This window comes from Gymnogyps californianus, chromosome 5 (assembly GCF_018139145.2).
Source record: "Gymnogyps californianus isolate 813 chromosome 5, ASM1813914v2, whole genome shotgun sequence".
Lineage (NCBI taxonomy): Eukaryota > Metazoa > Chordata > Aves > Accipitriformes > Cathartidae > Gymnogyps > Gymnogyps californianus.
The window spans coordinates 51,713,322-51,740,918 of NC_059475.1; the positions used below are offsets into that span (position 1 = coordinate 51,713,322).

General features: G+C 39.3%; 1 protein-coding gene across 4 annotated transcripts; it reads left to right on the top strand.

The window, feature by feature from the left end:
* The first annotated feature begins 1,181 nt into the window (after positions 1-1,181).
* Positions 1,182-27,332, top strand: ZC3H14 (zinc finger CCCH-type containing 14). Of its 4 annotated transcripts, none has more exons than XM_050897797.1 (17): positions 1,182-1,224; positions 2,113-2,155; positions 5,423-5,537; positions 8,588-8,628; positions 8,985-9,180; positions 9,532-9,952; positions 11,860-12,020; positions 13,727-13,827; positions 16,484-16,639; positions 18,191-18,265; positions 18,713-18,869; positions 20,644-20,867; positions 23,000-23,120; positions 24,088-24,224; positions 25,284-25,378; positions 26,293-26,399; positions 27,052-27,332. In XM_050897797.1, exons 1-17 carry the CDS (start codon positions 1,189-1,191, stop codon positions 27,056-27,058), a joined length of 2,193 nt encoding a protein of 730 aa, XP_050753754.1. In that variant the 5' UTR covers positions 1,182-1,188; the 3' UTR covers positions 27,059-27,332. The 4 variants fall into 4 exon arrangements, with proteins under 4 accessions (XP_050753754.1, XP_050753756.1, XP_050753755.1 ...); XM_050897799.1 differs by having other exon boundaries at positions 9,532-9,700; XM_050897798.1 differs by lacking the exon at positions 18,191-18,265.
* The last annotated feature ends 265 nt before the right edge of the window (positions 27,333-27,597 follow it).

Sequence of the window (27,597 nt, forward strand, 5' to 3'; positions counted from 1 at the left end):
ACATAGTTCTTCCTCCCTCTGCAACTGATCCCTTGTAGCAGTAAGACTAGCAGATGCTGCAATCTCTGAGGAGGGGCAGGGGGGAAAATTGTGTTGTTTTAAGGCTTCTTTTCAGTCTACCATGGGGTAACAAAACTAAAATTAATAGTAAAATACTTTTTTTAATATAGCTGTAGTATGGCATTAAAAGTTACTTTGATACTTTGTGTATTGCTATACCATAATATATTTGGTTTTTAACAAACAGATATTTAAATCTTCAATTTTTGTACTTTTTAAGAAAGAGCATTAATATTAAAATAACCTTGTAGTTAATCTTATGTATGCATACTTGTCCTAAGCCATGTCACAGGACTTTATAAACCAGTTTTATAAAAATCAGGAATGAAGAAAGAGGCAACTTTAAAAAAGCTGAATGTGACACTTGAGTAATTAAGAGTAGACCCTCTGACGTGCAACTATTTAGAAATACGCTAAAAGATACATTTATTTTCTTTACTCTAGAGCCAGACTCCCGAGTGTGTCGTGGCTGCCTGGTGCTTGCAGACGAAGACAGGCCGCAGCCGCCGGCTCAGAAGCGGTTTGCGGTGACGGACGGCCCAAGGCGGCCGAGCCTCCCTGCCCGCCGGCCTCCCAGCTGGGGCTGCGCGTCCCCCTTCTCCCCGCGGTCATGGCTTCAGGGGTACGCCGACCCACCCGGCCGCCCGCGGGCCTGTGCAAGCTGCGGGGCCCGAGTGCTTACGGGGCACGAAAGAGGCAGAGTTCGGTGCGCGCCGGGAGCGCCAAGGAGCTGGCTGGGGCAGCTGCTGGGAAAGGGGCAAGGAGGGACGCGGGGAGAAGACGGGGGTTGCTGAGGGGCGTCGGAGAGAGCTCCGGCACCGCTCACCGCTACGCTAGCGCCCAGGCGTCTGCCAGGCCGCGCCGCGCCGCGCCCCCGGCTCGCTCTCGCCGCCCCGCTGCACGGAGCCCTGCCGCGGCGCGGGCGGGGCGAGGCGGCGGGAGTGGGGGCGGCGCGGAGGCAGCGCCGCGGCCCGGCAGGGGGCGCCGCAGGCGGAGGCCGCGCACTCTCCGGCGCGGCGCTCCAGAGCCGGCGCGGCCTGCGGCGGGAGCGGAGCCGGGAGGCCGCGGTGGGAGGAGGGGAGGGGGCACGGGCACGGCGCGGCGGGAAGGGACCGGGGCGGCGCGACCATGGAGATCGGCACCGAGATCAGCCGCAAGATCCGGGTGAGAGAGAAGCAGCCGGGCCGCTCCCTCTCCACCCGCGGCAGGGGCCTGACCCCGCTTGTGGGAGGCAGGCCCGGCCGATGGCCGAGGCGCCGGGCTCCCTCCGGCCTCCCCTCAGACGCGGAGGTGGCGGGGGCGCCGCGGCCCCTGCACCGCCGAGCCCCTTTCCCCCGCCGGAAGGAAGTGGCGGGGTGAATCCCCAGCCGGGCCGGGGTTACCGGGAGCTGCCGGCGGCGGGCGGCCTTCTGCCTCGGGGCTCCCCGGGGAGGGGCACGAGAGTCGTTGTTTTGGGAAGCGGAGTCGGGGTCCTACCGTACCCCGGAGGACAGCTGCCATCTTTCCCCCGGAGCTGGAGTTCTCGCCCTGCAGCGGCCCGCCTGGGACGCGGGCCCGGAACCGGGGGCTGCCCGGGAGAGGGAGCAGCCGTAGCCGGGCGTTCTCGTGTAAGCCCCCGTTACCGACAGGTCTTGTCAGCTGCTCCCACTCAGCAATCACAGTTTGAAAATCCTGGCAGCTTTTCTTTCTTGCTGAGCCGGGAATGACCTTTTATCCAACCATCCGGGATTCGTTTTCTTTGTACCTTATGAGCCTGGATGGTCTCTGCTTAAAAAAAGACAGCTGGGACTTGGAGGTTGTCTGGTAGCACCAGGAACTGGTATACAGGAATACGGTAGAGAGTGTGAGATTCCTGGCAGTTCTCGCTATTCTGCTGTCAGTCCTTCACTGTTACAACGTTTGTATCACGAGCAGTGGAGAATAGGAAAAGTAACATGTTAAACAAACGTCTTAAAACAGTCAATGAGAAGAACTTTGCTAAGCCTCCCACTGTTTTGCAGTTAGAAATACTTTGTTGCTCCATCCCTTAATTGCTATTTCATTATTTTTTAGGGTGCTATAAAAGGAAAGTTGCAGGAGCTGGGGGCTTATGTTGGTAAGTTTTTATCATGTGTTTAGCAATCTTCTTTAGGTTCGTTGTTGTTAGGAAACAATCAGCTAGTTAATGGAACAGCATATTTACTTATTATTACTTGTATTACTGTGTTACAGAAGCCTTAAGCATGAGATGAATTATCTGAGGGCTGGACTAGTATGAAAGAAAAAGACTTACTTCACAAAATATGTATAGTCTAAGCATAAAAGGAGGCAGTAGATGGACATCAATGTATGAAGAACTAAAAGGAAATAACTAAGAAGGCTAACAGTCTCCCATTTCAAGGAGAAATGGTGGCAAGGGATTTGAAAGGAAAACGAACCAACAATGATGTGTCTGAATATTTAAGGAGGTTTCTTTGAAGCACAAGGAGAAACATTATATAAATGAAGATCCTTGCAAATATAGCACGTGTGACCACTCTGAGATGGAGTCAGTCTTAGGCATCTTTTCAACAGCCTTTTGAATTCAGGGTGAGACATTTGTCAAAATTAGGAGAAAGGATATTACTGTAAGACAGAGATAGGCTGACTGTTTTAGGAGGTGGAAAGGCCATGTCAGAAACATGTAGGACAAATCTGCAAAATGTAAGACCTTGACTGTTCCGGGGAAAACTAAAAGCTATGTTAAGCTAATGTTGATGAAACATATGTAACTGAGTCTTGGAGGCAGGGTGAGATTTTATTTTGAATTGTGAGGAGAGAGATATGAGCAGTGTGAATGTTTGTGGTTTTTTTTTTCCTGAATCCAAGATTAAATGGATATTGTACTTAAGAGCAGCTGTTTTTTACAGCAGAAAGGTTGGTAACTTAACACAGTGTTCTGTTGGAAGCAGAATACATCAGTCCTGCAACTGCCTTGTTGTTGTCTGTGATAATTCTTGGATTTCAGGTGAAGGAAAGGAATTGAGAGCAAAGTGCAGAGATCTCATGAGTTGCAGGACCAAGTTCAAAGGTTGTAGTTTGATCTTGAATTCATCTTATTTCCTATTAAAAGGGGGCCATTGTATTTATGGAATCAAAATGTATTGACTCCGTAGAAGGGAGTTACCTACGAGCTGACATTCTGAACTCAGCAGATGCCAAGGAACTGGGTTTAGAATTTTTTCATTGTAAGGTCATCTTTTTTCACCATCTCAAAAGTTGTCTTTTTCAGTAACTCGTTTTTGGGTTTTTACTATCATTCCAGGTTTCAGTTTCTCAGTCCTTGATTCTTTGCCTGCTTTTTCCTGCATTTCTGAAAAAAATCTTTCTTATCTCTAATACCAAGATGCTGGTAGAATACTAGTAATGTTTGATTCCAACTATGGCTGATCATTCTTTGTTTCTGTTTTCTTTGTGTTTCCTGTATTCAGAAGGCAGTTCCCAAGATCAGCATACAGCGTCTGCACTTTCTTCTTAGTCAGCTTCTGAACTTCTTTAAATAACTTTGTATTCTTTATCACCAAGTCTGACTTCCCTTGGCCTCTTTTTTGGTTTTAAACCACTGTTTTCAAATTTCTGTCATTTTTCAGGTTTCTTTCTTGACTAGAGTATTTTGGACAACTTTTCAAGTAATGTTTTTCAAAAACTCTCTATTTCTTCTTTAGGTAACGGGTAAAAATCATTTCTCCCTCATTCTAGTCTCTGTGAGCAAGAACCATGCTTTTGTTTCTTTCTGTAGCTGCTAGTTCTTTTCTTTCAAAAATTCTTCTACGACAAGACATATTGGAACTTATTTGTTGTGTAGAACTTACAAAGGAAAAATTCGTATCTGTGAAGCAAAATAAAAATAGTTAAATATTCATCAACTATCAAAATTCTCAAAAGGCAGTAGTTTTGCATACGATTTAGGTTGGCATAAGCCAACGCAGTCACTGAGAGAAGCAGTTGTTTTCTTTCTTTCCTCCTTCTGTCTACAAGTGCTAACTTGTATTTTGATCTATACTTAAAGTATCTTCTTCTTTACTTTATCATATGTTGAACCAGCTGAGGAGCTGATCAGGTTTAAAAGTAGCTTGGCCAAAAAATAAAATTCATTCTAAGTTCCTAAATCTGGGTATCCATCCATCTTGTGCAACTTGTAGTTTACATTAAAAAAACCAAACCCCCAAAAGTTAGGGTTTAGGCTAGGAATGTGTTATGTTGGAACACTTGAATAGTGATAGTGGAGTGCAGGTGCGATGTATGAATGTTATTTCTGTAGTCTAGGGTACAGATGAATTATTTACAGGGCACATAGAGAGACATAGAAGAAAGGCAATTCCTTTGATTTGTATTTTGATTTCTATTTAAGATTTTTCAATTTTTAGGTCTTTTTAATGTTGTGTACAGACTTAACTTGAGGACGTGAGTACAGCTATATTAGTGCCTTGGTTCAAATTCACAATTTGAAGTGGATTTCCCAACTATCTTCACTTACTGTTGTTATGTTTATGTCATGGAGAGGTATTGGAGAGCATGAGGTGTTTGATTAAACTAAATTGAAATATGTACTCAAGAAGCATACCCAATACCCTCAAGCAGCAAATGCGCCATTCAGTCCTTCAGAGTAGATCAGAGCTAGGCCAAAGTAAAAAGCCGAATACCAAACTCCCCAAACCCTTAATGTATTAATGTCAGATTCTGAGCACCTTCCTATCCATTCTGATGAGTAGGCATACCCTGTGTGAGCAGTCCAGCAAGGGAATGGATTTCTTGCTGTGTATGAAATTGCATATGTTTGGGAGTTAGAGAATCCGACTCTCGGGGTTGCTGGGTTTTTGGTTTGGTTTGTTTGTTTGTTGGTTTTTTTTTTTGTAGATGGAAAATCTGGAAGTTAATACAGTTTTGATTTGTTTAATGCACAAATCAGAAAGGGATATTTATCTGTTTGGTTCTTGTAACTAAAGGAAATTTGACAAGGATAAGGTGCTATATTTGGCCATATTTGAAGTGATGAAAATTGTAGATGGTTGTTAGTGTTCAAATAAAAGGATATGGGCAGCAGAGTGGCTTTCTTTTATCTTGTCCTTTTTGTGTTTTATTTACTCACTTTTTAAATACTTTGACCTTATCTTCAGCTTATGTTCTTGTGAAGTTGACGATCTTTTATTCCTGACTCATAGCTGAAACTTGTATTGAACGTCAGAGGAAACAGAAGTCTTGTTAATTTGCTTACCTAATCCTCTGCCTGCAGAGTCTTTATAGTAAAACTGGAAAAAAAAATTCTGGTTACATGTTTAATGATGTTTGCTATGTCTTTTATGATTTATTATACTTTAAAACAACATATTTCTCTTTCTATTAGATGAAGAGCTCCCTGATTATATTATGGTTATGGTGGCCAATAAGAAGAGTCAGGAGCAGATGACAGAAGACCTTTCCCTTTTCCTTGGAAACAATACTGTCAGGTTTACTGTCTGGTATGTTTGTAAGCTACTTGTCACACTTCTTACCAGTAATCAGGACTGCCTTCTATAAGTGAAACCTGAGAATTTAAGAAGTTACTTATTTTCCCATTGTGTAATTAACATTAATAAAAACTTTTACTTTGCAAGTCTAATAAGTAAATTATTTTTAGTCTGTCAACAGTTTGGCTATTGCAGTGATAATTAAGTGGCAAAGGACTGCAGGGCTTATATTCTTTGTTTGCTCGTAAGTCCAGTCAAATTTTTGAATGAAGTGTGAAATGCTCTGGTAAGTGAGGGCCGTATGTTGACTTAAAAAAAATTATTCCTGCAAAGCCCACTGTGAGCATGAGAGTGTTATTCACTGTAGTTAGATCTAAAATAGTTCTTCAAAGACACACTGCTTTGCTTTTATCCTAATAGTGCTTCAGATTGCTGTTGTGCATGGGAATTACTATATCAGGACAGATGAGCAGTGGATCTAATTCTGTATACCGTCTTTGACAAGGCTTAGCACCAAATGCTTAGGTATTCCCACCTCTCAGGCCGTTTATTTATTACCACCACCCAGCTCTACAAAACAAAAGTAGAACCCCAGAATTATTGTGAGCAGGACAAATTAGCGACAGATGAACTCTTTTCTAAGCTCCTGACAGTGTAGATTAATTTATGCTATGCTGCATGACAGCCTTAGCCATTATATTTCTCATGCATTTTCTAATACCGAATTTGGCTTACAGTATAAACCTTTAATTAACTCCATGTTTCAGAGTATCCAAACAGATATTTCACTCCAGAGATTTTTCTTGTTTTCAGAGTTGTGTATTTTTTCAAGTTAATCTTGTTTCTGAGTCTCTAACCTAATATAGTTTTAAGGAATGTTATTTTGTTTTGTATAGATTAGAGAAATACTACATTTTTTCCGCTTTTTCAGTTTGCTTCCTTTGAAATTGTCATACTGACTGGTTACATTCACTTCCAATATTTCTTCTATGTGATTAGTCAAGCTCCCCTTTATTTGGTTAGGAGCTTTTATGCTATTAAATAGCAGAGAGGAACATTTTAGAAGTTGAGTATGTTGTGAAACCATAAACATTGACAAAAAGTGAAAATTATTTTCAGCTATTACAATTCAGTGTATTAACTATTTAAACTGATGGATTTCCATGTGACAGTGTTATTTGTATGGGTATAATTTGAGTTTGCTTTCAAAGTTTTCAATTTTTTCCCAGCATTTGTCAAAAATATAAGAAAGAAGTGCAATTAAGCATGCACCCCTTTTTGTAAAAGTACGCAGACATTTATGTTCTTTGTTCCCTCTTGTGGCCTGCCTAGGCAAAACTTTTGGGTTTCACTGTATCAGGAAGTCATGCCGTTGTCTTTCTCATAGTAGTTTTGGGAATCAGTTAGACAAATTAGGGAGGTTTACAAGTTGATGAGGGTAACTCCAGTACTAGGGTTTTGACTGAATCCTGATATATGGTAAGAAATAACACAATAATATGTAGCAGAAAACACTTTTATGGCTTTGTAAATGGAACGAAAACTTTATCGAAAAAAATAATGAAGACGTAGAGAAAGCAAATTTCAGCAAGGAAGAGAAATCAAGATTTTTTTTTTATATATATATTTAGAACTGGATATCAACTATACGTAGATATTATACCTCCTGCTGGTTTTGACACCTGCTTAAATTCCAGATGTAATGAGTCTTTTAATCTCAATTCAGTATCCACAGTTGCTTATAAATACAAATTCAATGTCAGAGTGCTTTATCAGGTAACAAAGTAGGTATTGGTTAAAAGAATGATGGAAAAGAAGACAAGATGAAACCTATGCAATAAGCTGTGAGAGGACTGGTGGAAAAAAGTTAAATAGCATTGTAGTTGGGAGTTTTATATACTTTTATTTATTCTAAAGGCAACCCAGAATATTTACATTCTTAAACATTGGGTCTCTGGCTAAATACAGTAGTCAGCAAGGTCTGCCTTCCTTGGTTTGTCTCTGTGGCTGGTAATTCGGGGTCATCTGGCAAAAGTTTCACAGCAATTCTGTGGCAGACCTGGCAGTCCTGCTGGTTGGCCAACACTTCTTGCTCTGAACCAAGTGTCAGGTCACAGTTATCCGGAGGTCAATGTGAAAACTGATATGCATCAGCAGAGCTCAGTGGACGAAACTTTTAAGAGTGTTCTAGTGAAAACTCACAAGGAGGTGAGTATAAGCCTGCCTTATACTCACATGCAGTCGTACTTTTCCCAATTTTCAATATGTTTTTGTTCCTTAACTCCTTTCTGATACGCAACCTAAATTATGGAGGTGCCCATGATGGGGTTTGAATTCCAAGTAAGATATGCATTTAAGCGTTGGGATTTTTTTCTTTTTTTTTTTTTTTCTTTCTTCTACCTGTAATGTGTGTTTATTTTTAAACAGCCTTATTATTTTATAGCCTTTTGATTTTCTGTATTGCTTCAGCTTGGTGCCTTTTTCACAGTCAAACGGCAAATTTGGTACCTTGCTGAAATGTTTTTGCTCACCAACATGTTTCAAAGAATATTGTTGGTATATACAAAGCATTCTGGAAGAATCCTGAGTATGTTAAGTGCTGTGAATTGTATATTGTTTAGGTTTGTATTTAGAATTATGTGTAACTGCTGTGTAATTAAAGTTTCATATATGAAGTAAAATTTTCAGCTATGCTTTAGGCTTCTAACTTAGGTTTTTTCAGTCATTCCTTTTGAAGACACTTAACTCACACCATTGATTGCAGTGAAAGAGTGGAAAGTACTGGCTTTAATTATGTGAACCAACTAAATTCCAAAAGTAGATGATGATGAATATCCTACCTGCATGTATGAAGACTCACTGGAGGCAAGATACTTAAAGCCTCCCTTTTGAGGTTAAACATACGTCAGTTGATGGAAAGTGGTCTTACATAAATGAGATGCTTGTTATAGGGGGGGAAAGGCAGTTGGTTTCTGAAAGATGATTATTCTGAATGTGAGTTAAAGTTCTTTTATTTCTCCTTTTTCTCTTTTGCTTTCTTCCCTGTGCCCCATCTATTTCAGGCTCCATGGTGTTTTGGATAAGCTGCGGTCTGTGACTACTGGTAAGTAAGAAAATTAATTTTGAGTGAAAGTAGGTTTATCTTTTCTGTGTAGTGTTGCGTGTCTAATGAGTTTCAAAAAAGATCTTAGCTGACTGTTTTGTTAATTTTCAATTTATATGGTCTTTTGGGTCCTGACTCTTTAGAAAATTGCTTTATATTTTGAGATAAAGAATTTATTTCTGAGTCCAGAATTTATTTCTGGGTGTTTCTTGCTGATGTTTTCAGCTGAAAAAGCTTTCAGCTTGTTGCGTTTTCAGATCTGCGCAGTGTCTTGTTTGCAGTTTCTTAGCTACATTTACTGCAAAATCTGTATTGCTATGCTTTGATGTAAAAATGAAAGGTACTTGTCTCCACAGAACCAACTAGTGTAAAATCTTCAGAATCTAACATCTTTGAGAGCAACGTTCCTTCCAGCAAAAGCAGTTCATGTGTGAGTGATGAGAGGAGGCATGAGGATATCTTGCCACCTCTTGCAGTTTCCAGCACTCGGACTGAAAGAAATGACTCAAGAGTTTCAACTAGCTCACAGGAGCAAAGGAACACTGCTTCACGGTAAAGCTTCTGGTTACTAACACACATTCAGACATTAGTAGTTGTGTGAAGGTAGTAGCCATTCTGAAGAGCACAGATACTTGGAAAGATCAAAGTAGTTTTGAAGAGTAAAGCATTGCTACAATTTGTTGCATAAAAAACATTAAATCAGGAATTCAGTTCCATTTCTTTAAGCAACAGATGGGCTTAGATTAATTAACCAAACTAAAAATAGCGATCAGCATGTTAGATTTGTATAACCAAGAAAACCTTAATGATTCTTCCCTGCTGGCTTTGTTTAAAAGACAGTTCTCATTTTCCAGAACTTTATTTGCAGATGAGCTAATAGTTGGCAATTTCTTACTTTATCAGGCAGTCTTGTGAAGATGGTTCTGCATCTCGCTTAACATCTACAGTCAAGCCTTTGAGAGAATTGTCACCTTCTGAAGCTGTAATTGACATTAAACCTGAACCAGATGATCTCATTGATGAAGACCTAAACTTCGTGCAGGAGAATCCTTTGTCACGGAAGAAACCTATTGTAACTGTAACTTATGGTTCTTCTCGTCCTTCCGCTGAAATCTACCGACCACCAGCTAGCAGGAGTGCAGATGGCAATACACATGTGCACAGATTGTCACAACAGGGCAACTTACAGGGGAGCTGGCAGTTAGACACACAAAGCTGCAGGTCTTTGGAAACAGGCCAGCTGTGCAATCCAGAAGCATTTGGCAGCTTAGCAGAAAGTTACAGACCCACCTCCAAACTTAGTGCCGATAAAGTAGGCAGTGAGGTTAGTACGATCTACACTATTGCAGTATTGCACACTTGCTAGGAACCTAAATTACTATGTACACTTCCAGGAAAATCTTGACCTCAGAGAAATCAAAGGGCTTCTGTCACTGATGCCAGTAGGTTTGGGATTTCATTCTTTGGGTCCACTGATAAAAAGAGATTGCACAGTTTAACATCATCGCCTGAAAGGTTGCTGCATCTCAGGGTTAATTAGCTTGTACATCTTCATGCCATATTGAGTTGGACTAATGGGTTAGCACATTATGATGCACATGATGAATCAGAAATAATAATTTTGATCTCTAGATCATGGGAACAGCATGATCTTCCCTAAGAGCTATGTAAATCTCCAACTTTACACAGTTCTGTAAATCAGTATTTTTGGGATGCTGTGTATTCATACCTATGCTAGATACACATTAGTCTCTAAAGGCCGGATATGTTGCTTATTAGGATTATTATTATTATACTATTTAGAACCATGGCATTTAAGAACTCTTTGGGATGGGTGTTGTATAAGGACAAACTAAAAGGTGATTGCTGCCCTACATACTTTGGAGGCCAGACTAAGCCAGGCAGGGTGATAGTCCTAGCTGATAGTTTTAGGACTATCCATATGAATCAGTTAAGAGCCCTTTGTGAGAGGAATGAAGATTGTTATGGCTGCTAATGTAACAAAGCAGGAGTTTTACATACCTTGTATTCCAAGTGCATCTGTGTTTGTTACTGCTTATATAGTTCTCTGTCTTTGCTGCTACTTACTTAGTTCTATATAAAGAACAACAAATTTTATTTGGAAATCTAGAATGCTTTACAAAGATACGTGCTGATGTCTTTGTTTTTTAAGGTGGGGAAGTGAGAATGAGAATATAGTGAGAATATCGTGATTTGTTTAAGGCTGTACATGAGTCATTGATGAATGACAGTCACATCTCTCCCTGGAAATGTTAGAAAAGGGTCTTGTGATAATTTTCTTCTATTACTATTTCATGAATAATGTCCAGAAGAGGGTTATTTCTGGAGCGTTTCTTAGAACTTTGCTGTATTCTACCTTCTCTTAGACAAGTTCTTGTGCTTTGGGAAGTTTTGCCTTTAAAAAGGTCATTTCTTTAGGTATTGGGTGTTTTGCTGTATGAATCTTCTGTGTCAGTGTAGTCCAGGTCCATCCCTTAGGATATTTCTTTCTCCATGGAGGATATAGGATCATTTAAAGGGTACTGTGTACAAACCTGGCATCCAGATGCCTCATTGTGCTCGTGTGTAGTTCAGTGCTGAGTGATGGTTCCTGCAGGAATTATTGACGTGTGCTTTCTCCTATGCTTTCATGCAGCCTAGCACTTATATTTGTCACTACTACGTGCACTGTGGTGGTGGTGAGTGGCTGTGTTAGAATAGGGACCTTGCACTGCCTAAACTGGACCGTCCTGGCTCTGCATAGCTAGTAGGGTCCTTTGGAATATGTTAGCTTGGTAGAAATTAATCCTTACACTAATCTGAAATTAGAGTTGATACAGAGGAGAAAGTCATTCATACTGATTTCACTTTTCTTTATCAGACTTTCAACAGGTGCATCTTGAAGGGTGGTATGAATTTCTTCGGAAAACCCTGCTTTTTCTGTAGATGTTGGATAAATTGTCTGTACTTTAGACTTCTTTCTTCTCCTTTTCTAAATGTTATTTACAGTTACGTTTTTCATGAGATGTTTCAGTGTAAATATGTCTGATTTTCATATTCTCTAGTGCTGTCACTTGTTTCTGCAGACAGTACAGTAGTCCTAGACTCATGCAACTTGAATGGAAGTTCTCCATCTTCTGGCTATAGGTAGAATTACAGTATTTTCTTTGCTGGCTTATTAATACATGTTTTATGCCAAATGAATTGTTTTGGCTGCTCTGTTTGTTGCAGGAAGAAAGCTCCAGGAAGAGACGGTTGCCTGTTGTAAGCTCAGTAGTCAAAGTGAAAAAGTTCTGTAATGATGGGGAAGACGAGGAGGAGGAGGAAGACTATGGATCACGAACAGGAAGCATCTCCAGCAGTGTGTCTGTACCTGCAAAGCCAGAAAGAAGGTACTTAAGACCTCAGTGGTTCTGTGTGGTTTCAAGAATGAATTTAATGAACAAAAACTTTGAAAGTGAAAGTTGGGGAAAACTGTTTGCAGCTTTGAAAATTGACAGACAAAGTTCAGTAAGCCGTTTTTGTATTTTTTGTACTGTCTCACAGCTCTGGGAGTGAGATGTCTGTTTATACCACCCTTTTTCCTCTGATTTTGTAACCTGCTTTTATTATTGTGCATAAGCTGCAACAGAATGTGAAATTTTACACTATTTGGGAAAAGTTTACTGGCAAAAGAACTTAATGTTGGCGTGTTTCAGACCAGGTATTTAATGGGGTAAAATAATTTTCCAGGACTTTTAATTGCTTTGTTTTTATTTCGGGGATAGTTTTCAAACCAATTATCACTTGTTCTTTAAGGTGATTTTAACTTTTCAAAAGACTTCAGAGGTTTTTCCTTTTTTTTCTGCTCCATAATTCTGCCTGAATGTCAAGTGTCAGTCAAAGTACATCAGTGGTTTGTATCTGATTTTCAACAATAAGAGGAAGAACACTTAAACTAGTGTCCTGGTTTCGGCTAGGACAGAGTTAATTTTCTTCCTAGTAGCTGGTATAGTGCTGTGTTTTGGATTTAGTAGGAAAAGAATGTTGATAACACACTGATGTTTTTAGTTGTTGCTAAGTAGTGTTTATACTAAGTCAAGGATTTTTCAGCTTCTCATGCCCAGCCAGCAAGAAGGCTGGAGGGGCACGAGAAGCTGGGAGGGGACACCATCAGGACAGCTGACCCAAACTGGCCAAAGAGCTATTCCATACCATATGACATCATGCCCAGTATATAAACTGGGGGGAGTTAACTGGGAGGGGGGATCGCGGCTCGGGAACTAACTGGGCATCGGTCAACGAGTGGTGAGCAATTGCATTGTGCACCACTTGCTTTGTATAGTTTAATTCTTTTAGTATTGCTATTGTCATATTATTATTATTATCATTATCATTGTTTTTCATTCCTTTCTGTCCTATTAAACTGTCTTTATCTCAACTCACGAGGTTTTTTTTTCCTGATTCTCTCCCCCATCCCAGGGGTGGGGGGGCAGTGAGCGAGCGGCTGCGTGGTGCTTAGCTGCCGGCTGGGGTTAAACCACGACAACTAGGGAAGAGATGGTTCTACCGATCTACAGTGCTAGCTTGTATAAGATTTGTTTTAAGCTAATACGCTATTGAATTTATCTTTAGCGCCACAGCACGTTTATCTGATTTAAACTTCCTTATTGTTGAAGTTCAAAGACAAACAGAAAGCTTTTTTTACAGCTAATATGTTTTTGATAGAGTCAGTTTTCAACTGGATCTTACTCCCAGGGCAGCTGCATAATTACTAGTGCCAACACAAATGTAGCAACAGGCATGTGAGGGGCAGAGGTGGGAGGAAGTGAATGGCAGAGTTTGTGCCTTTCAGATGCAGCATGGTTTTACAGCAGCTTAAGCTGAGAGGTGAAATCATGCCTCTGGACTTCCATTTTTGAGAGCATTTTGTGAATCCCCATCCACTCAGAGAATAGATTAACAAGCTGAAAACAAATATGGATAAAGTGATTTTAGATGATGATTTCTATCAGTATTATGCATAACTGTGTTAACATGTTGAAATATCTGTGTTTAACATGGATACAGTTGCTGTTGCAATTCATGTACAATTAATTATTTTTTTTATCTCCCTTAGACCTTCATTGCCACCTTCAAAACAGGCCAATAAGAATTTAATACTGAAAGCAATCTCTGAAGCACAGGAATCTGTTACAAAAACAACCAATTATTCCACTGGTAATTAGCATTATTTCTGTTTGTGCTAAGCTATAATATTTCCAAGCTTTGTTTTATAAATCGAAGCTAAAGATAGCACTTAGAGATAAAACAGAATGTTAAATAGCACGTCAGTGATACGCGTAAGGGATTTTCTATGTTCTGTGAACATTACATTAATCTTGTGTGATGAATTATGAAAGCATAAACAGGAGAGGAAAGAGTTACTTAAAATATAATAATCAAGATAGTAAGTCTAAGTGCCAGAAGTATTCTGAAGTTGATAGTTGCCAAGGGGAAAGTGTTCAGAACTAGGCAGGTAGTTTGAGCTATTTGGTTGATATTTTTTCCCTTTCTGCACTCTCCGCCTTCCTTATGAAAGGGGAGGAGAAAAAAGCCAAACAGCAAAAAATCAAAACACACTGGATATAGGTAATAGAAGTGCAAAATAACAAGCAGCATACCAATTGATATATCAGCATATATTGTCTTTAAACGGTAAGGCTGCAATTTTAGTTCAGTGGGTTTAGGTATTGAGTTGCAGTTGATACAGCAACTGAGCAGTTGCCTGTGTGTAGGCATTCAGTTCTCCAAGCTAGGAGAGACTTGTGCTGAAGAAGGGCAAATCCAGCTGTTATCTCGTGTGCTTTCATTTCATTGGGTGTTAATAAACCTAGTGTTGTCAGCAGGAAGCATTGCACATTGCCAGGGAAGGAGCATTCACTAAACTACCTAAACCGTGACTTTTATGCCATCTGGAGCGAGACTGAAAGCTATCCAAAATCTCTTGCCTGCTCACTCTCTCAAAACCTGCAAACTAACTGTTAGAAACACATATCTTCCTTCTACGTTAACATATTTACAAAATGCTCATTTCTTACCTGTTTTCTTGTTGTTACTTGTATTTTCAAGGTTGCACAGGTGCTGATAAATAGATCTAAAGGCATGAGATGTGTATGGAGTTTTCTGTGTTCAAAGGCTCTTGAATTGGAGGAGAAGTCTGCATGTTAGAAGTAGGATATAGAGTGAGCTGGTTTTAAAACAGAATAAATTGTATGGATGACTAATAAAGATCATTGCCAAGCTTAGAATTGAAGAAAAATTAACTAAGAATAGTTCTAGTAAACTATTGAATTGCTTGACTACTTACAAAATATATTTCATACAGTAAATGAACTTCTAAAAGAAAATTGTGCTTCATTAATAGCAAATAACATAAGTGCCTACGAAGCATTAAGAGCTTGTCTTCATTCTAGATGGTAAGCAGAACGAGCAGTTTGTTAAGAAAAGAGGTAGGAGCACTGATACTCCTAAGTGCTGATGCCAGTTATCCAGCAAGGAGTGTTTATGGTGGAAAAAGCAGCAACACAGGGAACAGTACTTTGAGGTGATGCGGGAAGCTCTTTCCTGGGTACATGGCAATACGGCAGGAAATAGAACATAGCCAGAAAATTTTAAAATTAATTAAAACGATTGATTTGTAATAGTGGTGGTCTTGTAGTTTGACTTACCAACATGAGAATATTTCAGTGGAGGGGCCAGAAAGCACCACTTTGTGGTTTAATACAGAGGTGATTTGTGAATGTTATCTGAAGTATCATGCAGGTTCTTCCACTTCAGAGGTAATATTTCATGGGGGTTTTTTTACGTATTTTGAATGGAATATGGAAATAAGCTAATTTGAAATACATAGGTAAAACAAAATGGTAGGATCGTAAATGATAAATCCAGTACTGAGCAGTACCTTTTAGTTGCGTGTGTCAGAAGTTGAGTGCTTATGTGATATTCAGCCAAGGGAAGAATATGCTTAGCTTTTCACAACCAGTTCTGACGGTCTTAGCAGAAGCAAAGTAAAGAAGTCAACCTGTTGTCGTGCTACCCCCAAATTCCATGCTATGATTACCTGAAAGGAGGTTGTAACCAGGTGGGTGTTGCTCTCTTCTCCCAAGTAACAAGTGATAGGACAAGAGGAAACAGCCTCAAGTTGCGCCAGGGGAGGTTTAGATTGGATATTAGGAAAAACTTCTTCACCAAAAGGGTTGTCAAGCACTGGAAGAGGCTGCCCAGGGAAGTGGTTGAGTCACCATCCCTGGAGGTATTTAAGAGATGTGTAGACGTGGTGCTGAGGGACATGGTTTAGTGGTGGACTTGGCAGTGCTAGGTTAACGGTTGGACTTGATGATCTTAAAGGTCTCTTCCAATCTAAATGATTCTGTGATTCTGCTGTCATCAAGTTTTATATTCTATTCACAAGCACCTTAGCATAGGGTAGCTGGCACCATATGAAAAGCACACATTGATAAGCCATGATTGTTTATATGAAAGGTGGAATGAAAAGTGATTTCAATACCATAAGAAAGTACCAAATTAATTATGTGTAGAAGTGGATGAATGAATACTTTGCTGATGTCACTCTCATCTTTCTCATGCTGTTTTGTCTTACAAGTAGATGTTCTGAGGTGCCACTCATAAAGTGCTCTATGCACATGCATATGCTTTCACATTAAGAATTTTGCAGGTAGCTAAAGATGCTTTTTGTGGAGATAGATGCTTGGGATTTTTTTTTGTGTGTGTGTGTAGGAATTTACTAGAGTTATTTTAGCACCATATGTAAAAATAGTACTGTTGTGTGAGTGGGCTGTATGTAGATGATTTACCATTGTTTCTTTATTTAAAGTTCCACAGAAACAGACTGTTCCAGTTGCACCAAGAACTCGAATTAGCCCAGAAGAATCTCAGTTAGAAGTAATCCATGTGCAAAACAGACTGCCTGCTCTGAGTGCTCAGCTTCAAGCAGAAGAGCCAAAGGAGCAGATAGTTGAAGGAATTCAAGGTCATCTGATAATATTATTTTAAAATTTATACCAGGGAATGTCATTTTACAACAGGCTGAGCGGAGAAAAGAAATGCTTTTAATTTTTAAGTCAGCATCAAAAGTTGCATGTGGAAATGCCCTGAAAACAAAGCAGCTTTCTAAAGCATGGCTGTTAGATACATACATATATATACACACACACACACACACACACACATATATAGATAACCTCAGAGGAATTAATCAGTAAGCAAAGGGTGGTATAGCATTCTGGCGTATCGCCGAAGAATAATTTTGCAAAGCAACTGCAATAAGCAAATGTATCCATTTATAGTGGGATAACTTCTCTTTTCCCCATCCTTTGCATTTTTTTCCGTAATATCTTGTAGGAGTAATTCTGTCACAAAGCATATGTGAGAGTTAAGATACTCTACATTTGGAATAATTTTGCAGCATATGAAGTATTAAAAGATTCTTTCCGACAAATTGTCACCACACAAATAGTTCTAATGTTTTATTTTTTTGTGTAAATATTGGAGTACTCTATTTGCTGTCACAGGACAGCTGATACCAGGATAACTGTGTGAACAGTAAGCTTTGTTTTTACTTCTGTTATGAAACTCCTGAAGGACAATAGCATAACATTTAAAAGCAATCAAAGTATCTTTTCAGCATGATTTTGTTACAAAGAAGTGTGTGTGTGTGTGTGTCTGTGTTAGTTGCAAAGAATCGTAGAAGTAAGGTGATGCAAAAACACTTCTGTAAGAAGAAGTTAGTTTAGTCTTGCTAAGTGTTCAGATATTCAGATTGAGTAAAATTTGGTTTGAGTAAGAGCTTTGTTACATCAGCTTATGGGTGTTGTTAAGGAATGGTACATATTCGTTATCTAAAAAAAAAAAAAATTATTTTTTCAGTCTCTTTTTTCTTATATAGGTGTATTTGGAATCTTTCCGCCAACATAAAATAGTTGAAATTGTATCTGTAAAGTATGTAAGAAGAAGCTTTATCAGTCTGTGAATTAATGTACAGAAAATATTTATGCTAAATGTTTTTGCTCTTTTGCCATTGAAATGGAAACAATAGCTTGTTTAGGGAAGCTACAGAAAGCAAAATAAATTTTTTCAAACCATAAGTCAAATGTAGAACAGTGCTACTCTGATTTGTTTCACCTCTTTTAAGAAGACCATAAAGTAGTCCGTTGTAGTTAGCTGCTTTCCTGTGTGTGTGTTCTCTGAATAGGCAACACCCCTACAAATGAGGAGGAAGAACTTGGCCTTTATAAGTTGCCATACCCACAGACCTAGTTTGTACTGAGCAATGATTACGGGAAAGACTAGAAGCTCTCAATATTTAGATTTTGCCATGCCATCTGGCTGGAGAAAACTCGTTACTGTTTCTGAAACGATGAGAAAGAGGTTCATAACAATGAGAATGGCTTTTTTTTGTTAAAAGTGTGGAGGTTTTTGTTGTTTTTTTTAATCAAAGGCATTAGAAGAGTATGGTTCAGTTCTTTATAGTTTCACTTTGATATGCAGTAAAATATGCTTCTAAATACTGGGGTTTTTTTAGGAGGTGAACAAAAGGAGCTCTCTTCTCGGCTCCAGATTGATCCTGTGATTGAAGATACCTTGCAAGTGACTCAAGGTTAAGTCTTGCGATCTTTTATTTTCAAATTGAACAGTACTGGTCAGTGAATGTTTAAAATATAACTTCCTTTTCAATTAATTATACTGATTTCTAGTTTTTTCTAGTTTCTACATCTCTAAGGAATAAAAGCGTTACATCAGTAGGTGTGCAAAGCCTGAGAGATTTTGGGTGTGTGTGGACCCCCTTCAATGCTGTTTCAGCACAGCCATTCCAGTAACAGAGTTTCCTGGTCTGGCCTAATATGGCCTATGGCTCCTGTTGATCCACTTCTGTGGAATTAGCAAGGAAGTAAAAATGTTTTCTGGAAGCTACTAGTAAGAAATTAAAACAAAATAAAATTAGCTTATTGGCCATGTAAATCGATATTAAAAAATATGCTATAAGTTGAGAGTACAACTACAACTTTATTTTTCTCTTTTCTATGTAATTTTTCTGCCAATTCAGATTACTATGATGCAGAATCTATGGTCCACACAGATACTAGGTCATTTATCCTGAAGAAGCCCAAGTTATCTGAGGAAATAGTGCCACAGAATCAGCAATTGGGAAAGAGGGCCACAGAGGCAATACGAGTACTCTCAGGACGTCTAATACAGACACGGTAAAAAGTTATTTCTTTTAGGACTGTTAGTAGTCAGAATGCTCGTTTGTGGTTTAGATGGAATCATTCAGTCATACTTCTGTTTTGTCAGTCCAGTCAGGATCTGTAAAATCATGGAAAATGGACTGACATTGAGCAGAGGAAAAAAAGCAGGGGCAAAAAAACTCCCAGAAATCCTTCTAAATGGAAAATAATTCCCAGGGTCAACTGTAGCTTGAGCATGTCTTTGATTTGCAAGAAAAAAGGAGGAGGAACTGAAAAGTACTGCTCTTTTTTGTCATAGCCATTCTGATTTCTGAAATTTTAGTTAAGTAATAATTTTGCTTAAATTGCCTTTAGTTTTATACCTGTTTCACCCTGAGATTACATTTCTTAAGAAATGTCTTTTAACGCTTATTGAGTATGGTGAATCCTGAGCTCTCAGTGCTGGAGGGAAAACAGCACGTTCTGCATGCAGGTAGCCAGTACCCATAAGCTAACAAACAGTTAAGTGGCATGTGGGACAAGTGATTTAAGGCTCCTTACTGGTGAGTTTGGCCAAGAGAAGTTTAAAGTTCATGTCAGCTTCAAGTGATGTGTTGTGGATGTTTTTTCATTTCCCCAACGGAACAATGGCCAGTGCCCAGTCATTTTCCTAACTTGTTAAAGGCCTTGATAGTTCCTGCTACCAAATAGTTTTATGTGTCTTACCTGTTAGAGTCAAAAACCTCTCAGAACAATGTGATGTACTTCAGCACTGTGGGCTGCTGTGTTTGAGAAACTGTTAATGTTCCCTTTCCATGAGTGGCTTTAAACAGCCTGTGTTAATTAAAAATAAACCCAACAATGAACAAACAAACCCAAAAGGATAACCTTGCAATGTCACAGTTGAAAACTGTGACTGTGCTACAGGAGAGTGGTAAAATTTTTGCATGTGGATAGGTCAATTTCTGACTGCTTGAACTTGAAAGTTCTGGCTAGTGATGTTTTTAATGTGTTGTTTTTCTCTCTTCTTAAAGGCATTCTACACTGTAGTTGTTTTTAGCCTAATTTCACAGAGAAGCAAAGTTTATACCATCAGTTTGTCAAAGATGAGAACTCCATAGGGCGTTTCCAAATACTTAGAGTCACATGCCATTCAGGAAATCCCGTGGGTGAAATGGGTGGGACAGTGGAAGACTGAAGAAAACTTATGGATCCCCTGCTTTTATACTCCCTCTTTTATCCATGTTGACTACTGTCAGATACAGGATACTAGGCTAGACTGATCTTTTGATCAGGCTAAGCGTCAAAGTTCTTAGTGTCAGTATTTCAGTTCTCTCTTCCTAGTCCTAAAAACTTTTACGCCCACTGTTTCATAATACACTATTCAGTATTTTTGAGGAGATGCCTGTTTTGTGTGTTAAAAGGTTCGTGATTCCAAGAATGGTATTTACGCTCACTCTTTTTGTCTCAAAACTGTAAATTCCTCAAAAGATTAATCACTTTCCTTTATTTGACTGTGTCTGGAAATGAGCTTTTGGATCTATCTGTTGAGTGGAATGCAACAAACTGAAATGCACCTGCCAAATTCTCTGTTGTATGCAATTGAAAGCTGTATTTCTTATTAGTGCTTCAGGGAGACAAGAAGGCAAACTGTTAATTGGAGTACATTATTCGTAGTATTAAAAGAAGGTTTGTTAATGCGTGACTCTCCATAGATTAGCTTGTACTACTTTTAGTTACTAGTGCAGCTCACCTTTACTCAAACCTCTGATCAGAAAATCTATTTTTACTGCATTTCTTTGTTTGATAGAGACCAGCTTGCACAGCCAGAGAAACCTGCTAGTCCCAAGTTCATTGTGACACTGGATGGCGTGCCCAGTCCACCAGGATACCTTTCTGATCAAGAAGAGGAAGATATGTGTATAATGGAAGGATTAAAGCCAGTTACCCAAAATATGTGTGCCGGCAAAGGATTAAAAGGCCTTCGAGCACAGCAGATGCAAATTGTAACCAGGCAGCTAGAGAGCTGTGATGGTAATTATGCTTACCAACAGGATCTAACATTAGATGGTGGTTTGATTGTGGATGGAACTCTTGGATATATCATTCTTAAGAAATCAAAGTGATGGTGTTTATTCTTCAAATTAGAACATTCTTTAGGCAAATGAAATGTGGTAGTTCAGTGGGGCCATATCTTTAGAAGCCTTTATCTTGGTCAAGTAGAGCAATACAGCACATAGGTAATTCTCCACACCTCTCAGTATTGGTAAAATTTGGGTTTTTTCTTTTGAAAATGTAGTTTGTCTTCATTGCCAGAAATCCGCACTTCTGGCTGACCCATTATCATTTGTCCCGACGCTGATGGACAGGAGATTTTACGATGAATGTTCTGCTGTGCCGTGAACTTTAAAAAAATACATCAGGTGGTATTCATGTTTCTGTCTAGATTTGTGATATCAAAAGGAGCCTGTTAAGTATAAGGTGTTGGTAGAGTCAAGTTGCTAGAATTTCTGAAAGTAGAACTTAAACAGTGTATGATTTTACTTGAAGGTTTGTATATTCAGGATACCTTTTGAACAACATGGGAAATTGCTTGCTGAAGCATGTGTTTGAATCGTATAGAACGCTGACACGGTGATGAAAAATATAGAGGATATTGTTTTGTCATAGACCTGTTGAATACTTGCCTTAAGGTCATACTTGGATTCTTTTTTTTTTTTCAGTTTTCTTATGAAAATAAAGACCTTTATTTTCCATAGTAGCAGTGCATCCAAATTTTCTGAACTAAATAGAGAATAGTATTTGATGCTATACAGAGAACTCTTAAATTTCATGGATCCAGCTCTATGTGTAATGCAATTATGAGAGAACCGTGGGGAAAAAGCGAAAGATCTTTTAAGTCCATGCCCTTGCAGTCCCACTGGCTGCAGAAGTACTATGCATATCAGGCAGTCTTAAAGAAGAAAGGAATGTTATATATCCATTGGCACATTTTTACTAGTACAGTGAAATATGTATTGGAGTACTACCCTTGCAAATCTGTGCTTTTAGTAGTATAGTCTCTTTCATACTCCTGACTAAAGCTATTTGGTACAGGAGAGTGTTGCTGATATATCTCTTGCTAGGGATTCTTATTTGATTACCTACGTTAGCCAGAAGTAGCACGAGTGTGACTGAAGTTCACACAGAATCAGATCAGTGTGGAAGTGATTTGTATAAGCAATGTGGTTTTACAATAGGATAGCATTATTTGGCTTCGGTGCATTGCAAGGAGAAGGCATAAATGAGGCTGAGGATGGAATGAAGCTGGAGCAAGTGTGTCACTAGTAAGATCAGAGAGGTAAGTCTAGCAGTCCAGGAAAGCTTTGAAAAGCCAAAGGTTTAGGCAGATTTGGGAAAATAAGACAACAGTGAAGGTATATGCTTAATTGCCTCAATTTGCAGAATGAGGTTTTACATGTAATATTAAATAGGAGAAAGTCAAAGTCCCAGGTGCCTGCAAGAGTAGTGAAGGTATTGAATGTTTCAGCTTGGAATTTCTTAAAATACTTTTTAGATTGGAGTCTGGGTTCAGGTAACTGAAGTGAATGTGGTATCTGTCCGAGCAAATTACATGAAAGTGGTTCTTTTTTGGTGTGTGCCCCCATACTAATAAGTCGTATCTGATTAGTGTAAAAATTGATTTTTTACTTTATCTCTTGAAATAATTTTCTAGAGCCAAAAATATCTTGGGGAATGGAAGCATAGCTGCTGTTAACATATGGCTTAGCCGAACAGGTGTGACTAAGGTTCAGTTGAAGAATCTTTGTCTTGTCTGATCAAGATCTGGTCTGTTTGACTTTCACACCTCAACTTGGATTTGTGAAGAAAATTTATTTATTTTGCTTGTAAACAGTGGAAGTTTGATCTTTTATCACCAGAAGGCAGCTGTCAGTCCAGTATTACGACGTCTTTCACTTTGTAGTTTTGGCAATTTTCTTCAGATAATATGATTGTACATAAATTTTTACTGTCATGACTTTTTTTGATTAATAGAGGCTTATCAAGAATTGAGTTGAGAGAGAGAATAGGAAATACCATGAATTTCAGTTATGCTATATTGTGTACGCCAAATTGCATATAGAATAATAAAGGTCCCAGCTTTTTCTTTTTTCTTTCCTTCCTAGTGGATATGGAACAGTTAAATATGCTGCAAAAACAGGAGAAGGTGCTTGAGCGCTGCAAGTACTGGCCTGCCTGTAAAAATGGAGATGAATGTGTGTACCATCACCCCACGCTACCCTGCAAGTGAGTAGTGCAAAGCTCATCCACTTGACATGTTATTTTTATTTTTATTTCGGTGCTACAAATTTCCCTTCTGTGTTAGTAAATATTCCAAGGCAGTGTAAGTCTGTGAGGGTAGGATCGGAGCTAGATTATCACACTGTAATTTCTTCTGTTTTCCTCCCATCTACCATGTGTCAGAATACAGTGATGTTTTTAAGAGTCACGGCTCTGCGCATGCAGAAGAAAGCTTAGTTTAGCATACAGGCTGGTGTTTTTGTGTTGCTTAGAGATGTGGGAATTGGTCCCTTCTTAAAACAGCAGGCACTCTTCTGCTAGCTGTCAAAATGCTTTTGAACATGTTAGGGTACCATTACATAGTAATGCAGCGATTTTTTTTTTTTATTTTTATTTTTAATTTGAAAGCAAAGGCTAACTCTTGAATGTGCACTGTGCCTTTGACTTCTCTTCCACAAGCAGCAGCAGTCTAGAAAAATCATTTCTGTTTTGAGATAAATGTTACCAGATTGGGTAGCTTCATTTACTCAGACATTTGAGTTTTCTTTTAAAATCTGACTTAACCAAATTCAAAATAACATTTTCTCTTCAGTGAATGAACCGTGTTACTTAGAGAATTCTGTGCCCCTCTGTGCAAAGGTCTGAATTCACAGTGCCTTTGCTGCTCTGCACTGCACACTAAGAATAATGCGTCTTAGCTTGCAACAAGTAGCTTGCTGCCAGACTCCACCGAGAGTGAGGTAGTTCAGTTATTTACTGCATGTAAAGAGCGTCCACAGGGAAAGTGAATATAGATCTGTTGGTGTACAGCTAGTACACTACACCCGCGTGCCCTGCTTTGGAAGTAACTTACACACGTGCGCAAGCCCTGTTGTAGTTCTGGCTTTCTGTGATATTCTGGCTTTCATGCGCAACAGCTGCTTGTGGATTTTGCTCCAACTACGGGCTTATGACTCCATTTCTTTTCTCTCAGAGCTTTTCCTAACTGCAAATTTGCTGATAAATGCTTGTTCATCCATCCAAACTGTAAATACGATGCAAAGTGCACTAAGCCAGACTGTCCTTACACCCATGCCAGTCGACGAACCCCCCATCCACCTCCTAGACCAGGTGAGCGCCTCTTGTTTTTCTGAGCTTTAAATGAAAGCGCTGAAGGGAAAACAGTGGTTTTGGAAGGAGAAACTGACAGTGGTGAAAAAATAATTTTTTGCTTGATTTGGCTTAATTTTCTTTCAACTCTGAATGCTAGATGAAGAAGAATAATCCAGTGTTACTGCAAAAACTGTTATCAGAAAAATGCCTGAACGCTCTTATGCAAGAGTCCATATGAAATCTATGCAAGGCTGAAGTGGTGACTTGCACAAGTAGTCCCTTCTTCTGAAGGGATTAGCCAGCATTGCAGTTTCACTTGAATTTGTTTCTTAAATTGGATACGTGTTGTACCAAGAGCTTGTGACACAAATTGAAAACAGAGGTTTCTGTCCTTGTACGAACATTTTTTTCTTTAATGATGCTGTAGGAGTTAACTTTATGCCATGCTGAGATGACTTTCTGGGATGAGGTTACGCAGTGAAGGCAATAGCTGTGTTTGGATTACGGGTTGGTATTCCTGAGCCTTTGAACAGTGCCAAGGTGGAGGGCCTTTACTCCACTGAAGTCATGATCTTTTGGAAGTGGTTTAGCCCTTAGTCACAGTACGATGCAGTTTTGTTACTTTGCCAGAAGGCAGAGTACAATGTGCTTATCTATCTCCTGTATCATTTCCAGCAGCTCCTCTGTATTCCTGGAAAGTGCATTGCCTGCGCTTTTCAGTCCAGTTAGCGTAAACTCTAACAACAGGCTTGCTGCTGTCTAAATTTAACATTTGAATGTCTCTGCCTACCAGAATCTCTGCTGAATTTGTTGGAAGCATTGCCATGACCATGGTACCTTCTGTCCTGAAATGGTGAAGAACCGAGACTAATGATTACCTGATAGTCTTGTTCTACACCAGGATGAGATCCACTTAGTGCATTGTGATATGCTTCCCACATTTCTTGCAGAACTTTTTGGTGTATTATAAAACATAATTTCTTGCAGAAGGATTGATATATTTGTGTGGAACTGTATTAAAAAAGCAATTTATTCTGATCCAGGCTCACTTCCTGTTCTTTTCTTTTCTGCTGTTAGCACCACTACCCACACTGTCTGTATCCTCCAGTAGTCCGCTGTGCAAGTTTTTTCCTGCTTGTAAGAAAATGGAATGTCCATTTTACCACCCAAAAGTAAGAATAATCTCCTCTCTCTTCCCGTCCTTTCTAGAAAGATACTTGAAACATGTTACTTTGGGTCAGGAAGTGTCACTAGCATTTCACAGTTCTTGCTTTTACTTTTCACATTTTAACTTTAGCTCAGAAACAGAATATGCAAAAGCAGTGGCTTAAAGAATCTGGAAAATTATATTTTTAAATAATCTTTCTACCAGATGCTTCTGAGGAGTTTCAAACAGGCAGCCAGCCATAGCACTTGTCAAAAATCTGCCCAGCCAGGATGCTGGGGGCAGAGGAGGAGGAGGAGGAGATCGTGTAGCCTGTGTGAAAGGAATAAGTTTCAGACTCTTGACTCTTCCTTCAGATGTGCTGCAAGACACAAGAACTTTATAGATTGCCCAGTTAGTTACGCTAAAGTATATTAATGTAATTTATATAGTACAAGAGTTTATAACTCAGGTACTTCTATAGAATTGTGTTCCTGCGTATTCTTATGCCAGGAAGTTGAGTGCTTTTTCAAGCCCTAACAATGCTGAAATGCGCCGGGTTCCCAGGACTCTGTTCCCAGATATTATTAGCCAGGTACGCTGGCTTTTCCTCTGTCTTTCAGATAATGTCTTGCAACTTGTACGCACAGATCAATTGAAACTGAACTCTGTAAACCCTTAAAAGCAGAGGAAGTTCCACCTGTCAGTGCAGTGGCAGTTTTGGAGCATCTAATTCATAATTAATACTTTTGAACAAGGATTTCCTTCTGTCATTGGGTTGAATTGATCGCACTAGTCTATGTAGCTGTTGATTCAGTTACCTATCAATCAGATGTGTCATACAGTAATGCAGATTTGCATGTAACACATTTTAGGTTAGCTTGTTCAGGAGTTCGGACAGCCAACTTCAAGTAGCCTCTTCTGAAACACTTTCATTTTTAGCATTGTAGATTCAATACCCAGTGTACAAGACCAGACTGCACGTTTTACCATCCAGCTATCGCTGTACCTCCACGCCACGCCTTGAAATGGACTCGAACTCAAACCAGGTGAGATGATTTCTTTTTTTATTTTGTTTTTGTTGGTTAGGTTTAGAGTGTGTGTATGTTGTGACTTATGTCACCCATGTAATTTTAGTCACAGGAGTAACGTGTGTGTGATGACCAACGAAGATTGTACGAATAAAGGTATCTATTATAGGCATCTTTCTTTTAAAGAGAACTCTGTACTGTTTGGTTTTAGTAGTATAAACGTTAACTAATGTGATGCAACCCTGAAAAACCAGTGCCCTGCAGCTAGGATATGGCAGAGTCACTGGAATCCTGACCTGGACATCTTGTGTTTACTGAGTTTTATTTGCATAAAGCTGAAAATCCAACATCAGCTGTTCTTCACCGTTGATTTATCTTGTGTCCAAGCTGTCTTTTCCACAAAACGTTCAGATCTTTCTCAAGAGTGTTTCTGGCAGAACAGCTCCTTCTGTCACCTATCCATGACTTCATAAACCAGCAGCAGACTTCCCAAAGCTGCAGTCCTTGGCCTGTCTTAAAGACAGTCAGATCACGTGAGCCTTTCGCTCCAACTAATCGCATCTGCAAAGGTCTTAATCATTACGGGGTAGGACGCAAATCAGTTCCCAAACCATCTTCACAGACTGGCAGGACTGTAACTGATGTGAATTGTTTTTCTCTTTCCCCTCAGTGAATGATTATGATACAACTTGGGATGGAACTTTGCCTCCTTTGGACAGTAGCGGAAAGGAAGATTAACCACCAGGGGCACAGGATGTTAGAAAAATTCATGCATTTTGAACTTTTAATATACATTGTTTTCATAACTGAGGTTGATTGCATACTTGAAATGTCTCTAATTTTCCAAGTTTGTAAGTTTGAGCAATTTTACATTTTTTTTACACTGTAAGAAGAAAATGTCTGTGTAAGAAAAGTTTTACTTTAAATTCCATTAAAAACTTTCAAAGCGCATTTTTTGTTCTATTTGGGCAATGTTTCTTGCTTAAGATTAGGTGTGTTGAAGAATAAGTATATCCTAAGAAGGTCTTAGGAAGGTTATTCCTGTATTCGGATCATACTAGAAGTATTTTTTTGTTCAGCAAATGTTTGGTACAGTGCATACAACTGAACTGATGTCCTAGCAAACAGTGACTGAACTCTTCACCTGCTCACAGGGAAAAAGAGAGTAAAAGGTTTGTCTTTTGAGCATTTTTTCCATGTAATAGTCATCATACCC

Excerpts from the sequence above, each read along its gene's own strand:
- ZC3H14 (XM_050897797.1), top strand. The coding sequence starts at position 1,189 with ATGGAGATCGGCACCGAGATCAGCCGCAAGATCCGG. Across the intron at positions 9,953-11,859 it reads CCGATAAAGTAGGCAGTGAG|GAAGAAAGCTCCAGGAAGAG; the intron begins GTTAGTACGATC and ends TGTTTGTTGCAG. Across the intron at positions 13,828-16,483 it reads AACAACCAATTATTCCACTG|TTCCACAGAAACAGACTGTT; the intron begins GTAATTAGCATT and ends CTTTATTTAAAG.